Source organism: Tyto alba, unplaced genomic scaffold (assembly GCF_018691265.1).
Source record: "Tyto alba isolate M040663 unplaced genomic scaffold, T.alba_DEE_v4.0 Super-Scaffold_45, whole genome shotgun sequence".
In the NCBI taxonomy this organism is placed as follows: Eukaryota; Metazoa; Chordata; class Aves; order Strigiformes; family Tytonidae; genus Tyto; species Tyto alba.
The window spans coordinates 31,501,483-31,518,473 of NW_024881321.1; the positions used below are offsets into that span (position 1 = coordinate 31,501,483).

At 39.5% G+C, this 16,991-nt stretch overlaps 1 protein-coding gene across 2 annotated transcripts in view; it reads left to right on the top strand.

The window, feature by feature from the left end:
• Positions 1 to 1,105: 1,105 nt before the first annotated feature.
• Positions 1,106 to 16,991, top strand: part of TPP2 (tripeptidyl peptidase 2) — a 53,804-nt gene continuing 37,918 nt past the window's right edge. For both annotated transcript variants that reach the window (XM_042805984.1, XM_042805985.1), the window contains exons 1-9: positions 1,106 to 1,341; positions 7,723 to 7,851; positions 8,991 to 9,086; positions 9,506 to 9,610; positions 10,269 to 10,393; positions 11,128 to 11,291; positions 13,363 to 13,517; positions 14,538 to 14,614; positions 15,116 to 15,243. In XM_042805984.1, coding sequence (XP_042661918.1) covers positions 1,180 to 1,341; positions 7,723 to 7,851; positions 8,991 to 9,086; positions 9,506 to 9,610; positions 10,269 to 10,393; positions 11,128 to 11,291; positions 13,363 to 13,517; positions 14,538 to 14,614; positions 15,116 to 15,243 — 1,141 coding nt within the window. In that variant the 5' untranslated portion in view covers positions 1,106 to 1,179. The remainder of the gene's footprint in view (positions 1,342 to 7,722; positions 7,852 to 8,990; positions 9,087 to 9,505; positions 9,611 to 10,268; positions 10,394 to 11,127; positions 11,292 to 13,362; positions 13,518 to 14,537; positions 14,615 to 15,115; positions 15,244 to 16,991) is intronic.

A 16,991-nucleotide genomic window follows, 5' to 3' on the forward strand; every position in this document is an offset into this window, starting at 1 on the left:
TTCTGCCAAGAAAGAAGAAATGCCCAATTTAGTTCAATGAAGATTCATGCGTGACAAACTTTCAGTAATAAACTCATCGGGCCCATGAAACAAAAAAAAAAAAATTACACAAATCAAAGAATTCTCAAAAGCCAAAATATCTTTTGATTTACACGTTAATGTATCCAGACAAACTAAATCTTTTCCCCCGTATGTAACTCTCTGACCAGAAACTTGCCTAAAGAAGGCAAAGTCATACCCAAGTAAGCAGTTCGTACCCTTATTGCTGGTAAAAATGGCTAAAAAGCCACAACAAATAACTTTTTAAATGACGCCCTCCGTGTATTTCATTTCAGACACTCGACAGTTCAGTTTTCTTTGCAAGTTTATGTGACCATGACCCATGTGACCTTTAAAACCTCGCTTTGAAGCTGAGATTTTCCCGCACCTACTTCACCAGAAATCTCATTTGGAGCTCGTCGCAGCCTTTAGATAGTCTTTGCATTTATATTTTTTTTTTTTTACCCTCCTCTTTGCTAAACATCTGCCCGAGCATCAGCATGTAGCGCACCGCAGAAGCCGTGCCATCCCACAGCAGCCACGGAGAACCGAGCGCTCCCGCAGGCGCTGCAACCGCGGGTTTCATCCCGGACCATGAATCAGCGGGAAAAAAAAAAAAAAAAAAAAATCGTAAATTTAACGTTTGCACACCGGTTCCAATTCTGTTAACGGAAGATTTCGCGCCCCGCCACCCCAGCTCTGCAGCACTGGCACATCGCCTCAGCGGTGCCGTGGGGGGCGGGGGGAAGGCCGCGGGCAGCAGCCTGAGCCGGTACCGAGCCCCCGAGGCGGCGCTCAGCGCCCCCCCGCCCCTCAGCGCCCCCAGACCCGGCCCGGTAACGCCCCGCCGCCGTACGTGGCCGCCCCGCCCCGCCCCGGATTCCGGCACGTGGAGCACATCTCTCCTCTGATTGGCTCTCCCTACCCGCCCCCTCCCTCCTTCCGCGCGGTCGTATTGGCCGGTTTAGCCGCCGCGCTCTGGCGCCGCGGGCGGTGAGGGGGCGCGTCTCTCCGCGCGATTGGTGGGGCGGCACGGCGCATGCGCCTCCCTCGGGCCTCGCCCGGCCCCGCCGCCTCCCCGTCCTGCCGCCGCCGGGCGCGCTCTGGTCTCGCGCGGCCCCATTCCCCCCCCCTCCCGCCATGGCAGCCGCCGCGGAGGAGCCCTTCCCTTTCCACGGCCTCCTGCCCAAGAAGGAGACCGGCGCCGCCGCTTTCCTCGCCCGTTTCCCCGACTTCGACGGGCGGGGCGTGCTGCTGGCTGTGCTGGACACCGGCGTGGACCCGGGGGCGCCGGGCATGCAGGTAGCGGGCGGTAGGGGCGGCCCTGAGTCACGGCCGCGGCGGGCGGGCGGCCCTCAGGGAGCGGCGGGGGGAGCACCCGGGCCCTGCCGGGCCGCCGTTGGGGCGGGGGGCGGCCGCGCACCCGCGGGACGGGGCTGAGGGCAGGGGCGGGAGCGGCCGCGGGCCCCGGGCGGCCCGAGCGGCGCAGGGGAGGCCGCTGAAGGGCTGTCGTGGGGACCTGCCCTTGTTTGCCTTGCGGTTCCCACTGAGCACGCATTCGCGTGAGCGTGGGCGCTGGTACGGAGAGCGGGGGGCGGAGGCGTCTTGTAGACAGGGGCCGGTCGCTTCGGGTATTGGTGCAGGGAGCCTCCTCTGAGGCCGTTCACGGGCGTTTTGTGGTGCTTAAGTCTCTTCGGCTGCCTTCTTTCGCGTAGAACTCGTTATGAAAGACTGTTCTGTGTTTTTGTTAAACCTCAGCGTTACCTCAGCGGTAGGTAGCTTGGGGCTACAAAGAGCCGCTTAGATATTTTACGTGAAAAGTGTATTTCTGGCAAAATTTGTATACCTCCTCTTTCTCAGTGTGTTTTTTGTGCGTTGTATTGCAATAACAATCTGTATCAAATTTGGTTCTGCCAGCTTTTTTTTGGATCTGCTATCTGTAGCTCAGATGGCACAGTGATTGCCATTATGAGCTCAATCTCAGTTTTGTAAACTTTTGTGTATGTGATTTTAATTTTGGCATTTCTCAACACTTCCTTATTTCTTTTAACTCTTGTCTCTTTACGTTTCTTTATCATGTAAGTTTGTATGTGATCTTTTATGTCATTACTGCTTCCAGTTTCTTGTCAGCGTGTTTTCTTTGAGATGTGCAAAGGAAGCCCTGAGAAATGTTTCAGAGGGGGTTATATGCGACTTGCTTGGATACTGCATCCTTTATTTTTTTTAACTAAGCAAGGCCAGTGTTGGTCTCTGCCCTTTCTTTGGCACAGATTTTACTCCTAAGTGACCTAGTTCAGGGACCTAACCCTGTCAGATCCTTACTTCGGTGTTCTGAAATGACTCTTTATGGGGTTCAGGTAAGTGAAAGAATGAGTGAAGAGGACAGGTAGAGGTACTGGACAGCTGTAACTTCGATTGATTTAAGCCAGAATGAATCTGTTGCTTTTGGCAAGAAGTTGTGGGTAAGTGGAATAGTGATTAGGAAGCTTAAAGGAAGCTAGCCAAAAAGCAGACAACATAATACCGTGGGCAGACCAGAAAGTAGTAAAAGACAAGTAGGAAGATGGGACTATAAATGGGATGTGCATTGTTCTGAAGTTTCACATATGATAGCAAAAAACCTTAATATCTAGAGGTTATAAATGAGGAGTGGTCAACAACAAAACAAAGCATGAGATTATGGGCAGTGGAGAGAAGCTTTGTTTTGATTGGTAACCCAAGTCTTGTAAGGGATACTTATGAGCCCTCATGATCTTAGTGTTGACCGTACCAGTTTTCTTCACCCTATATTCTTTATGTGGAGAGTGACACTTCAGGTAATGAAGTAAAAGATTTGTAGACAACTTTGCAGGGGGATTTGTAGAGTTAATCTTGCAATGGATGAGAGTGAGTTTGCAGGGATGCCAGGGAAGCATATAAAGAAGCTGTGTGCTCTTTCCATACTGCCCACTTAATATACCTAGCTTAGGCTATTTGCTAAACTAGAGAACAGGGAGGCTTATTGCACAGACACAGGGAATTATAGAGGAGATGTAGGCAGGGTACACTCTGTAGAATTGTAAGTGTTTTTTTCAGGAAAAGGATGTCCTCACTCTGGAGTATTGGGCAGTTTACATTTTGCCTCCACAAACTAAAACAGTGTCCTGGGCACAGTGTGACAGCGTAGCTGTATTGTGACAAGTAGTTTCCAACCTTGGGACAGTTTTATTTTTGTTTTTAATGCACCGCTCTGCTGCTACTGCTTTTTTGTACCGTCAGTCTTATCATCAGTTCTTGGCCTGGTGTGGAGTTAGAACTATGAGAACTGAGTCAGTTGCTTAGAGGGAAGAAAAGGCATTATATGTAGCAAGGTTAATAAGTATTACAACTTTGAGTTCCAGTTAATGTCAATAATGATTACAGGCCCAAATGAACTACCCTGTTTTAAGTATAGTGGGTTTTTTAGTCAAAACAAAACAGTTGATGTTTTGCTGGTCCTTAGTGTCTCATTCCTGGGTAGGGTTCCTTTGATTGTTGATGTGGTACTTCAGTTTGTAAACACTGATACCATAAATATATGGTGTAGGATGGCTTGCTGAGGGACAAAAACATTTGGGGACAGAGTATAACAGAGAGGTACCATTGTGTTTATATTCTTCCCTGGACACTTGCAGCTATAGAGAGAATAGTTACTGGGCTTAACAAATCTTCTTAGGTCAATTTAATTTTTCTGTTGGTTGGCTTGCTTTGCCATACAAAATGCTAATCTAACTTGTACTTAATTCCCTTTTTCTGAATCTTTTGTAACCAGTGCCCTCTAGGGAACTCTTCATCTCATCTTCTATACACTCTACCTGTTGATGCCAGCTCTAACACTCCATTTGTCGGCTTCTTTCATCCTAGTTTTTTCCCCTCTCAGGTCTCTTGGTAGAATCTATATCAAATTATCTGCGGCGTGATGGCTTGTAACTCCTCATTAAGGCACAGCAACTGATGAAATTTTAGGTGGGCAGATAAGGTATGGAGCATTGTGGTTATGTATGCATAGCCTTTGTTTAACCCCTCCCTGTCCATTCCCTGTTGCTGTTGTCACTACTTGTTATGATTCACAATAGGCAAGTCAGTTCATCTGCTTCTTGCAATTCTGCTTATTTTGTGAAGTGCCTGTAATGTTTACTAAAATTATCTTGTACTTTTATGAGACAGCCTTCTAGCAGTTGCAGCTAGTTTGGTTTGACTTGCTTTTCAGCGCTGAGTTTTTTTAAAAAAAATGCTTGAAAATTATTATATTTGTGATGATGATCAGTTGTCCCAAGACCAAAGTGCTGAAGAACTTGTTCATCTGCTGTTGCCCCAATAGCTGTCAGTTGAAATCAGTAACGTTGTATGGTCTGGCAAAAATATCCTCAAACACATCTGTCTTGGCCTTTTAATATGGGATTGTCACAGATACCGGTGCTCCTCTACTTCTGTTCTACTGGTCAGATGCCAGGATTATGCACATAGTTTTTTTTTCATGCTCCTAATTTACTGATTTGTTTTACAAAGTCAGTGCTAACATGAAAGTATGGTTTTCAAACTTCTTATAGAAGCAACAAAATAATTTTCAGTTTTAAACTATTACACTATTTTATTTTTTCGAATGGCTGTAGGCAAACCATGATATTAAAGGTAGGATTGGGGATTTTATTATAAGTACACTATAAAATATTTTTGATTGTATAAAAGTTCTTCATTTTTCAAATTTTAGTGTGAAAGGTACTAAAACGTACCTTCTCACTGTAATAAATGCATTACTTCAGGATTTTTTCTGTTCACACAAGGGAATTGATCAGTTCACTTGATTATTTTTTTTAATTATTTTTTTTCTTCCTCAGAATTACAAGACTTGAAAAGGAAAACCCAGTTGAACTCTGAGTTTCACTGTAGCATTGCTACTGGTGGGCAGTATGCCAAACAACAGTTCATGTCAGCCGAAGAAGCCCTATCAGTTACTTGCACTAAATGACCGTGAACCTGTCTGGATCGCTGCCGTTAGGAATTGAACCTTGGACCTTTGTTCTTGAAACTCTGAGTTTCTTGTGTCTGACTGAAAGACTCCGATTTGTTGGTTCTAATTGTGCAAACTCACGTCCGTGTGTGGACTGGCTATTCAGCTAGGAGGCAAAGAGCCGCATAGTGTAGGAGTTGCACATTGTCTTCCTGGCTAGGAAATGACTTTTAAAACTACCCAAGCTCGCTACAGCATAAATCTGTGTTCTGCCCACCTTTTGCAGTATAACTTGTCTACTTCGAACACGTCACCTTGGATTACATTTTTATTCTTGTTTTCTTGTGCTTTGATCACTGAATAATTCATTTTGATTAGAGGCATATTGAGAAATGTCCAATTCTGATAATCTCGGGTTTGGCTTGCAGTTGCTTTATTATTGGAGTAGATCTTGACTTTTCTGTGAGTGGAGATTGGCATTTGAAGACGTTAATTACAAACACTAGAAAATTATATGGTTTAGGTGCCTATGCACTGTGTTTCCCAAGTAAATTTTCACTACTGTGTAACTGTTGTTCAGTAGATGTTTTAACAGGTTACTGTTTTAACAGTTTTCTGAACTGAACATGAATTTCTATGAACAGAGTAACAGTATTGGCTTCTGTAATGGAAGTTCTTTCTTAGCAAGCCTCTTCAAGAGCACCATTTGTTACCTTCTGGGAAATAAAATGAGTGTCCTTTTTCTAGTTGCTATGGGCTTGGGATTTTGGGGTTTGATTCTTTTTTTTCAGCTCTTTAAGCCTGTTTTTATTTGGGGGGAGGTTGCCTGTTGTTTTTATTTTTGGGGGAGTTTTTTTGTTTGAGTTTTTGGGGTGTTTTGTTTGCTTTGGAGTTTTTGTGGGTTTTTTTTTTTGGAGGTGTGTTTGTGGGTTTTTTTTTTTTATAACCATGAGAATTTGAGACCTTGGAAGTTTATCTTTATTTGTTGAGGTGTGATAAAAGTTTGAGCCCTGTTTTTTTGACAGCAGCAGAGTGACTTTCATGAAACAGCTTGATCATGTTGTTAACTTCCAGCAGCTGAATTCACAATTCCAGAGCATGATTTGCACAAAACTACCTGCCATATATGTTTGGTCTAGCATCAGAATTATTGATAGAGAATAAAGGCAACGATGCCAAATATTTAAATGGTAGAAAACAGTATACGCTGCTTTTCTGAACAAGAAACTTTTTTCACTTTCAGTGTAGTGGATAGGAGATATTGAGGAGATTATTGATTTCTCTTTTTTTTTAATCAATCTTTAATGTAGAACTGTAAAAACAGGTGCATATGGCTAATTTGTAGAATCATAGAATAGTTTGTGTTGAAAGGGACAGTTAAAGATCATCTAGTCCAACCCCTCTGCAGTGAGCAGGGACGTCTGTAGATCAGGTTGCTCAGAGCCCCGTCCAGCCTGACCTTGAGTGTTTTCAGGGATGGGGCATCTACAACCTCTCTGGGCAACCTGTTCAGTGTTTCACCATCCTCATCATAAAAAATATCTTTCTTATATCTAGTCTGAATCTATCCTCTTTTAGTTTAAAACCATTACCCCTTGTCCTGTTGCTACAGACCCTGTTAAACAGTTCTTCTCCAGCTTTCCTGCAGGCCTTCCTTTAAGTACTGGAAGGCCGCTATAAGGTCTCCCCCCAGAGCCTTCTCTTCTCCAGGATGAACAACCCTAACTTTATCAGCCTGGCCTCATAGGGGAGATGCTCCAGCCCCCTGAATTTATATTGCACTTCAAGCAAATACTGCTGTATATGGAGTATAGTTTATTTGCTGAATAAACTTGTACAATACCTACTAGATGAAGCATGTTATTACAAGAAGATAACCGAGTATTTTTGCTAAATATTAAAAAAAACCCAAACATGTTAATCATACTCTTGGGAATTGTATAATTGTATAAGATTCCTATAGGTGAAAGGAACTTTAGGTAGGTTGGTGGTTTCTTTGTTTATGTTGTTTCATTGCCTGCAACTAGGGTAAAGTCCATCAGGACTAGTTTTCATTTGATTTGAGGCGGCTTTAAATTTATACTCTTCAACTCTTAGCTTGTCAGATCTCTTTCTCCTCACCCTTGTAAAAATACTACTTATATAGTGTTAGGTATATATAGCCATAGCTCCTAACACTTCAGCTTGATTAAAACATGAAGCAGAATCCTTGAAACAGGAAAAATAAGATGATGGTAACTTGTGTTCCTTTTAGGTTTAAGCTCAGTTAAGAGACTTAAGCCTGTGAGTGCATGTACTTCAACATTTTGTTAGAGTTGTGCACTCATTACTGTAAAATTTGTCTTGAATGGAGGGATGGCAGCAATGCAGCAAATCATTTGAACACAAACAGTAGTTTTTTTGCAAATTTAGTCATGGTTTTAAATAGAGGCGTGGTGCCTGTGCTTTATTGATACAATGTTTTTACTTGTTTCTCTTCTAAATCCCTTTTAGAAATGAGTTAGTGAATTTGTATAAAACAGAAAGATGGACACAGTGCTCTTAGTTAATTGGAAATTTAACGAACTTCAAGTTAGTTTTATGTCCTTCAGTTAAAGGTTGGGTGCTTAAGAAAGTTTGTTGATATTTTTGTTAATAAAAATGAAAAATTTCCTGGTTTGTATGCTAAAGGGTAATCAACTACATTTTCAATCTTTCTGTGCTCGTATTTTCAGATTACAACTGATGGAAAACCCAAGATAATTGATATAATTGATACAACAGGCAGTGGTGATGTAACCACATGTACCATTGTAGAACCTAAAGATGGGGAAATTACTGGTCTTTCTGGAAGAACTTTAAAGGTGAGCGTTTGGTGAGACAGACATACCAATGGACATTTTTTTTTCTTTCTTGTTTAACAACAAATTTAGCACCTTTTTTCTGTTTCTTCAGAACCTACTTCCTTTTAACCAGGTCTTATTCAAAACCAGTACTGCATGTGCTCATCTTCATATGGATTGCTTGACATTTCTTTTACTTTTCATATGTCTTCATATTGGATAATCTCTATAGCTGAATGGAGGCGTGTACAGAGCTTTGTTGGGGTCTTGATAATCATGTAATTTCTTCAAGTTAGTAACTGATACAGTTTTAGAAGCCGGCTGAAGAAGGCATGCTAACATGCTTTAAAAATATCAGACAGTTCTGTCTTTGAAAGTGCTGGTATTTTCCACATTTGTGTGAACTATAAGAGGAATTGTGGTGAATGGTTCTAGAGGCTGAAAAATCTGTGCGGACTTAAATGTAGGCTCACTGCATTCTCACTATGAATAGAACAGAAACGGTGTAGTGTTTTCAGAAAGGATGTGATGAGATCTTCTAGAAGTTTGCTACATAGAACTGCTGATGTTGCTGATATGTTCTTGATTGGCTGGTTAGATTGATGAGGTGATGTAAGGGCATCAAATCTTTGAATCTCTCCATGCTACCAGCTTACTTCTGAATTTCACACCAAATATGGTTGTGAGGGTGAAATCTATTGCTCTTTTTACTAGGATTCATGGATCTGATAGGCTGAGAGTCTAAACTGCAGCAAGATAATGAAATTAGACATTCAGATGCTTGTCATGACCTTTAACTGTAGTACCTCTTCATGCCAGGGTGCTGCTTTTCATTTATAGCACTATTATTTCTCCAGACCTCTACCCAATAAAGTCACTGCTGGAGCTGTATGGTTTAAAAGTAGAGTATCAGGGCAAATGATACTTAAACATGTTCAATGGTGGTGTCACATGAATTGGGACTAGATTCCATTGGAACTGGATTGAAATTGCGATGTCATGTTGAAACTTAGTGCAGTAGTTGCCATCATGGAAATAGGGAATTAAACTGGTGATGTTTGCAACTCTGTTCTGCTAAACTTTCTCACACAGTGTTCATTTTTTTAACTTTTTTTTTTAACATAATTAGTTAATCTGTTTCTGCATATGCTTTTCTGTAGATTCCAGCAAACTGGGTAAATCCTTCAAGCAAATATCACATTGGCATAAAAAACGGCTATGATATCTATCCTAAAGCTCTTAAGGAGAGGATTCAGGTAAGGAATTACATTTTGCTTCTGGTGTATAGTCATATTTCACTGGTTCTGATTACTGAGTTTTTCAAGGAAACTATAATGTGAGATTTGCTAACACACATAGGCTGCCAGCCAGCACTTGAGCTATCCTTTCACTGATTTTTGTTTAGTTTTGACCTGATTCACTACTACTGTGATTTTTCAGAACAACAGAAGATGGTCTGGTGGTCTATCTCACAGTGGTCCCTTGAGGCAGAAGGTGTAGAAATTACTGATACCCATTCCTTTTTTCTGTGTAACAACTAATGTTTATTTATAGTACTGTGTTGAACTTTTTTAGCCAATGTCTTAAATTGGAATTTTCAAATTTTTGTTGTAGTTTTCATACTTTTGACATGTATGTTTGTCAATATATTAAGCAACCTGGTTTTATTTTACAGAAAGAACGCAAGGAAAAGCTCTGGGATCCTGTGCACAGACTGGCTCTAGCAGAGGCCTGTAGGAAACAAGAAGAATTTGATGCTGCTCATAGTTCTCCCTCCCAGGTTTGTATAAGTCTAAATAAATTTGTAACCTTGTTATTTGCAACAATTTGTTACTGGTTGAGAGAATTAAAATATTTTATTAGATGAGTAAAGGAAATATACTTGTGATTATTTTGGCAGATTACTTACCAGTGTATCTTCTGATTAGTTTAAAAGGTCTGTATATTGGTCGTTTGATTTTGCTTAGTGGTGTTAACTTTCTAAACTTGTTGTCAAATATGAAAAAGGCATTAGTTCAAATACTTCATAGCATATTTTTAGTAAGTTTTATTTTTAAATTAGTGTGCTCTTTTTTGAGGTTGTCATTCTTGCTGTGTTCAAGGTTGGAGTCTTCTAAACATATCCTTTATTTTGTAAATTAGGTACTATTTCAGTGAGGTACCAGAAATGCCTCAGGTCACTTTTTTTTTTTATAGATATTAAAATGATACAGGACTTTAATGTTACAGTTACAGAAACTGGAAATAATTGTTCATAGTAGGCCAAAAATAAATGGTGCTCTGTTGAAGACCATTGAATTTCTAGATGTTTGTGAATGCTAAGATAGCTTACATTTTTGAGGTAACGGAACAAATGTATAGCATCAGAAAGGAATATAGGATTGCCTATCTTCTAAAAATTTTAGAAACACTCTTAACTGTATTTGTTGCCTTATTAGGTAAATAAGCTAATAAAGGAAGAACTTCAAAATCAAGTGGAACTGTTGAATTCTTTTGAGAAAAAATACAGTGATCCTGGTCCAGTATATGATTGTCTAGTATGGAATGATGGTGAGACCTGGAGGTAAATGGCTAAACTTGTCTGAAATGTCTTGTTCTAAGCATAAAACGACAGCTTGCATTGAAGACTAACTTTTAAATCTACCCTTTTTATAGAGGTCTTAAATATTATTTGCTTTAAAGTAATCTTGCTGTATCACTTGTATTTCATAATAAAGTTGTGATCCCAAACAAAGATGGGGTAGAATGAAGGCTTATTAAAGACAGAGTAATATAAAGTGTAAGCTTGTGGGATTTTTGAGGCAGAGTAAAATTATTTTGAGTAGCCATTGGTTATAGGAAAACAAACAAACAAACAAACAAAAAAAAAAACACCAAAAAAACCCCAAAGCGAAGTCTTTGCATAAACTTCAAGATGTAATGTAGCACTTTTCTTGACTGATCATGTGCATCATACAAGACAGTGGGTAAGACTTCAAATGTTTCTGTACCAGCATGGAATTGGCTAGCTTTAGTAAAATTTCTTCCTTGAAGAAATTGCCTGAATTTCCATATGCTTGCTTTTCAAAGACAGATTTATTTGAATTTAGTAGCATTTGAGAATCAGTTTATTTAGAAATATTCTCAGTTTCTGAATCTAAGTGTAGACAACCAGATTTAAAAATATTGACTTAAAGATACCATAAACACAGAACCAAACTTCATAAAGTCCTTGTGCTACTCTTTGGGGGGGAGGAAAGAGATAACCAAAAGTTTACAGCAGCTGGAAAATTGCCATTTTTTTGTTTTTGTCAACAGAGCCTGCATAGATACAAGTGAGAGTGGTGACCTAGCTAGCTGTACAGTGCTGAGGACCTACAAAGAGGCTCAGGAATATGGATCTTTTGGAACATCTGAGATGTTGAATTATTCTGTAAATATATATGATGATGGAAATCTTCTTTCCATTGTGACAAGTGGAGGTAAACTAAAGTAATGTTAAGAAAATTTTGCTGCCAAGTACATATGAGAAGCAACAGTTTGTGTTGGGTCCCAATTCTGATACTTGGGATGGCTCATAGCAGCTGTCTTAATAGAGCATTCATTTCTATGGCATTCAAGATCAATATTCAGATTTCCTGAACTAATCTATAATGGCAGCTCATTACCAACCTTGCTTGCATTTTTGTCTGAAATATTGTCAACTTTGTGTTCGTATGCATGTATACATAAATGTGTATCTTAGGTAGTCTTTAAGATGTTCCTGCATTTTAAAGCCTAAAATAGAGAAAACCTTCTTTCAAAGTACCTTTTTTGTTTTGTTTAAGTATAGAGTGATGGTTGATTTTTATTTTTTTTATATATATTTTTTTTTTAAAGTTCTTGTCCTTTGTGCATGTATAATTTAGGAATCTTAAATAAGGACATCCATGAGCAAAAGGGGTGTTAATCTTTATTTTGGTTTATCCAAACTTTGTTGTCATGGCAGGTGTCACTATACCTGTAGCTTCAATGCTCTGAACCCATATTTGTTTACGCTTTATATAATCATGTTTTGTTTTGGAAGCATCCTGAGTGATTAAGGTGGTATGGATGTATTTGATTTGAAAAATGCTCTTAATTTACCATGAAATTATCCCATCTCATTTGAACTACAGAAGCAGTTCTGGTTTCTAAATTGATTGAATTTTTTGAGAGATTCCTTTTTATACTATTATGCAGTTTTATTTCTAATTTTTCTCTTAATCTCTACTGCCTGAGTCATCTCAGGTATAATTTTCATATCTTTGAAGAGGAAATGTTGAGCCTTTTAAGTAACTTTTGTTAGTGGAATGAAGTTAATACTTCCTTTCTCTCTGCTTGCTGCCTTCTTTGTCCCTCCAAAAAGCTGTTTTATTTTGAAGATTGTTGCTGTTTAATATAACATTTATTAAATAAAAAAGCCAGTATACTAATACAATGAAGTGATTCGAACTCTGGGCCCATTTTATAGAATCACAGAATCATTTAGGTTGGAAAAGACCCTTAAGATCATTGAGTCCAACTGTTAACCTAACACTACCCTGTCTACCACTAAACAGTGTCCCTAAGTACCAGATCGCAGTGACTCCACCATTTCCCTGGGCAGCCTCTTCCCATGTTTGACAACCCTTTTGGTGAAGGCATCTTTTCTAATATCCAATCTAAACTTCCCCTGGTGCAACCTGAGGCTGATTTCTCTTGTCCTATCCCTTCTTACCTCAGAGAAGAAAATGACACCCACCTCACTACAACCTTACTTTAAGGAGTTGTAGAGAGTGATAAGGTCTCTCCTCAGCCTCCTTTTCGCAAGGGTAGACAACCCCAGTTGCTTCAGCCACTTCTCATAAGATTTGTTCTCTAGACACTTCACCAGCTTCATTGCCCTTCTTTGGACATGTTCCAGCACCTTGATGTCTTTCTTATAGTGAGGGGCCCAAAACTGAACACACTATTTGAGGTGCAGCCTCACCTGTGTAGACTACTGGAGGACAATCACTTCCCTAGTCCTGCTGGCCACACTATTTCTGATACAAGTCAGTATTCCATTGGCCTTGGCCACCTGGGCACACTGCTGGCTCATATTCAGCTGGCTGTTGACCAACACCCCCAGGTCCTTTCCTGCTGGGCAGCTTTCCAGCCACTCTGCCCCAAGCCTGTAATGGTGTGCGGGGTTACTGTGACCCAATTGCAGGACCTGACACTTGGCCTTCTTGAACCTCATACAGTTGTCCTCGGCCCATCAATCTCTCCTGTTCAGATCCCACTGTAGAGCCTTCCTACGCTCAAGCAGATCAACACTCCAGCCCAACTTGGTGTCATCTGCAAACTCATTGAGGGTAATATACATTGATAAAGATATTAAACAGAACTGGTCCCAGTATGGAGCCCTGTGGAACACCACTTGTGACTGGCTGCTGATTGGTATTACATGATTATAGTTCCATAAGTAAAAATTAATTCAGCTCTAGTTTATTAAATGGGTATAAATGAAGTTCACTAAACATACAGTGATACAACTTTTTGTTTGCTCAGGAGCACATGGAACACACGTGGCCAGTATTGCAGCTGGATACTTTCCAGAAGAACCAGAACGAAATGGTGTGGCTCCTGGAGCTCAGATTCTTGCAATCAAGATTGGAGATACAAGACTAAGTACAATGGAAACTGGCACTGGTCTAATAAGAGCTGTGGGTATTTCTCTGAATAAACAATTAATCTCAGTAATGCCTCTTGGTTGTAGAATATTGTGGAATGCTTTTTGCTCTACATCCTTATAGGCTGTGTTTTTATGGTTCTAGAATCTTTACAACAAAAAAAACCCAGAACAACCAAATGTAGATCCCCTCAAAAAATCCAGACCAAACAGAAGTAACCCCCCAAACAATTCCTCCCAAAACCAACCAGAGTATTTTTTAAACAAATCTTAAGACTATTTCTTTATTATAAAACAAAAGTTCTGTTGTATAGAGCACATACTCATAAAAGTTGAAGGCTGTCTGGCTGGCTTGACACATGGGCTAAACTGCTTGTGTGCTTATTTAAAGTTCCTTATTATTTCTTGTAAGTGTATCTTTTTTATAGTTATCCAAGTAACTATAGAATCAGATAAATCTAGAATAGACTAGTATCTACCCATGTGGCTGAATTTGTTTTAACTCTGTTTCTTAAGAGTGAGGAAAAATATCATTCCTTTTTGATGATGAAAGGCCCAGGACCTTTTTCATATAGTGAGTTGATGGGGAAAAGTTTTACACAAGAAAAGGAAATGAAAACAGAAAATTATATTTGTGGCCCATAGAATATCTTGCTATAGCAACGTGAAGATATACAATAATGTTTTTGTGACTTTGGAATTAAACCAAACTACACAAAGGAGAATTTTATGTTACTGAAGAGAGACATTTGAAACAATATTGATGATGTCTGCAGCTTTCTCTTAGGGTCATGTCTTAATTTATAGCTTGAAATGTGTCAAGAATAAGACTGTTCAGGGAGTGTTTTTTGTAATTCTGTTTATTCAGTGGGAAAATACCACTTAAATAACTGATTGAAGTAAATCAAATTATTTTCTTTTGTAGAGTCAAAAGAAATTTATCCCTTTTTCTTAGATCTGTAGCAGATCAATTTAAGCAGATGTTTTTTGCCATTCCTCAAGTGACTTACTCTATGACTAATATGTATTTTGGCTTTTATTTTTTCTTTATCAGATGATAGAAGCAATAAAATACAAATGTGATCTTGTCAACTATAGCTATGGAGAGGCAACACATTGGCCAAATTCTGGGTGAGTACTACTGTTGTTATTTTAAAGTATTTTAATGTCACAGAAGTGGAACAACATTTGTTGAGCTCTGTGTAAATGAAGTCAGTAAGAATGAATTGTCCAGGCCCAAATGATTCATATACATTAAACTGTTTCAGGTTACACACTTTTAACTATCTTGAAAAGTTATGTAAATCTATCAAAAGTGCTATTGTTTCGTAATACAAAGAATATTTTAGAATAATAAAGAATTGTTGTAGTTGCAACACCACATAATCTGTGGGGTTTTTCTGAAGACCTACTATTGCTACATAACTGTTACTCCTTTTTAAAACCTGAAGATATATTTGTGGTCAGCTTCTGTACTGAAAACACCTCTGCTAGGTGTGAGAAGCAGGCAGCATATAATATTCCTTGTCCTGTGACTAGTCACAGAGATTCTACTAGAAATGGGAGTTTTTCTCTGTGGGAAGAAAGCAGTATGGTTAATTAAATGACTTAATTTTTTTTCTCTTGCATCAGGAGAATTTGTGAAGTAATTAATGAAGCAGTGTGGAAACACAATGTAATCTATGTTTCAAGTGCAGGAAATAATGGCCCTTGCCTTTCTACAGTAGGATGTCCTGGTGGAACTACATCTAGTGTAATAGGTAAATAATTTGTTTTGAAAAAAAAATTTGACAGTATTCAACTTCTGTCTTTTCAAGCTCTGTACTTGTATTACATGTCTGAGATCACTAGTTGATTGATGAACTAAATTTAAAAAGAAATTTAATTCTTTCAGCTGCAGTACCAGTTCTGTGAAAGTCTATACTGGCATAAGAATCATTTTTTTTCTGATGAGCTACTGTATATTTTTGATATGTCATTGAAAGGTTGAGGTATAAGATTTAGCAAAGTGTCTAGAATTTGGGGATAACTTCCCTAGTATTAATTTTTATATAAATCCTTTGCTGCATTACTGCATCACACAAGATGCTTGTTCAATCTCAATTCTCATGCAAGGACGCTAGCATGTAGACTTGAAAGTTGGAGAGACACTTTTTCGGGACAGCTAGTAGAATTTATGCTGATTACTTTCTAAAACTTTATCTTCAATTACTCTGCTACTGAGATAGGGGGCTGGAACTAGAACTAGCAATCTTTTTTCAGGTCTGCATTGGCTTTGCTCTTACAATGCATCTACTCCGTCAATTCAGCTTATTTGTCGTATCACTCTAGAGACTGGGTGATCGTTCACTCTGCATGCAAAGTAGCTTGTTCCTTGTCCTCTGTTTGGAGTGAACCTATAGGGCTTTTTTTTTTGTTGTTGTTTTTTTGAGGGTAAAGCAAAATCCAGTTGACAGGTTGACTTAGTTCACACAGACGGTATGGACGTGGACCTTGCCAGATTTGTTTGTCAGATTGGTATGGTAGTTGTCTACCATCTTGATAGTGCCTATGCCATAAGGAAAATGGAGTGTACACTTTAGAATAGGTACACAGCATGGATGCAATCTGCATCCTTCACATCATGTTCTAAAAATGCAGTTTTAGCAGGCTTTAGTGTAGTCATTTACATGCTTTGGGCACTTTGAACAGATTTACAGGAAAGTAATCACTGTCTCCTCACTGTGTTTGAGCTGTGTGGATGTGTCCCTGTGCTCCAAGTGGTGTAGCTGTGAGCCATGTGAACATAAACCAGTTCACATAAATTGGTTTGAGATATGGTTGGTGTAGTTTGTAACAGTGTAAACACAACCAAAGGGGAGCAGTAGAGAGTGGAAATGCGTAAAAGTGATCTGTTGTGAAAGAAATGTAGGAGGTGAATACATCCTATTCCAGTTAAATAAAAATGAAACTTTGAAGTTTACATAATATTTTAATATTGTACAGCATGATCATCAGCGTTGTTACTGCATAGCGCATGTGCTTTGTGCTTCCTTTGTAAAAATAGCCGGATTTAATGAGATGGAAAATGTGTGTTTCCATTTTTAAATGTGCTGTGGCTTGAGACCAGAGGGCAACTGAGCACCACACAGCTGCTCACTCACTCACTCCTTCCCCCTCAGTAATGGAAAAATAAAGTAAAAGCCTTCAGAATTGAGATAAGGACAAGGAGGGGCGACTCACCCATTACTGTCATGGGCAAAAGACAGACTTGTCAGGAGAACAAAAAAGAACATCGATTTAATTCAAACACTAACAACAGCAACACTTAACAGACAGGGTAGGACAGTGAGAAGCATTACCACATCTTAAAATCACCTTTCCCCTACCCCTCTCTTCTTTGAAGCTCAGCTTTGCTCCCTGTTTCAATACGTTCTCCCCCCCAGTGGCACAGGAATGAAAGGGTGCGGTCAGTCCTGTTGCTCCTTCCTCCTCAGGGGGAGGACTCCTCTCATTCTTCCTCTGCTTC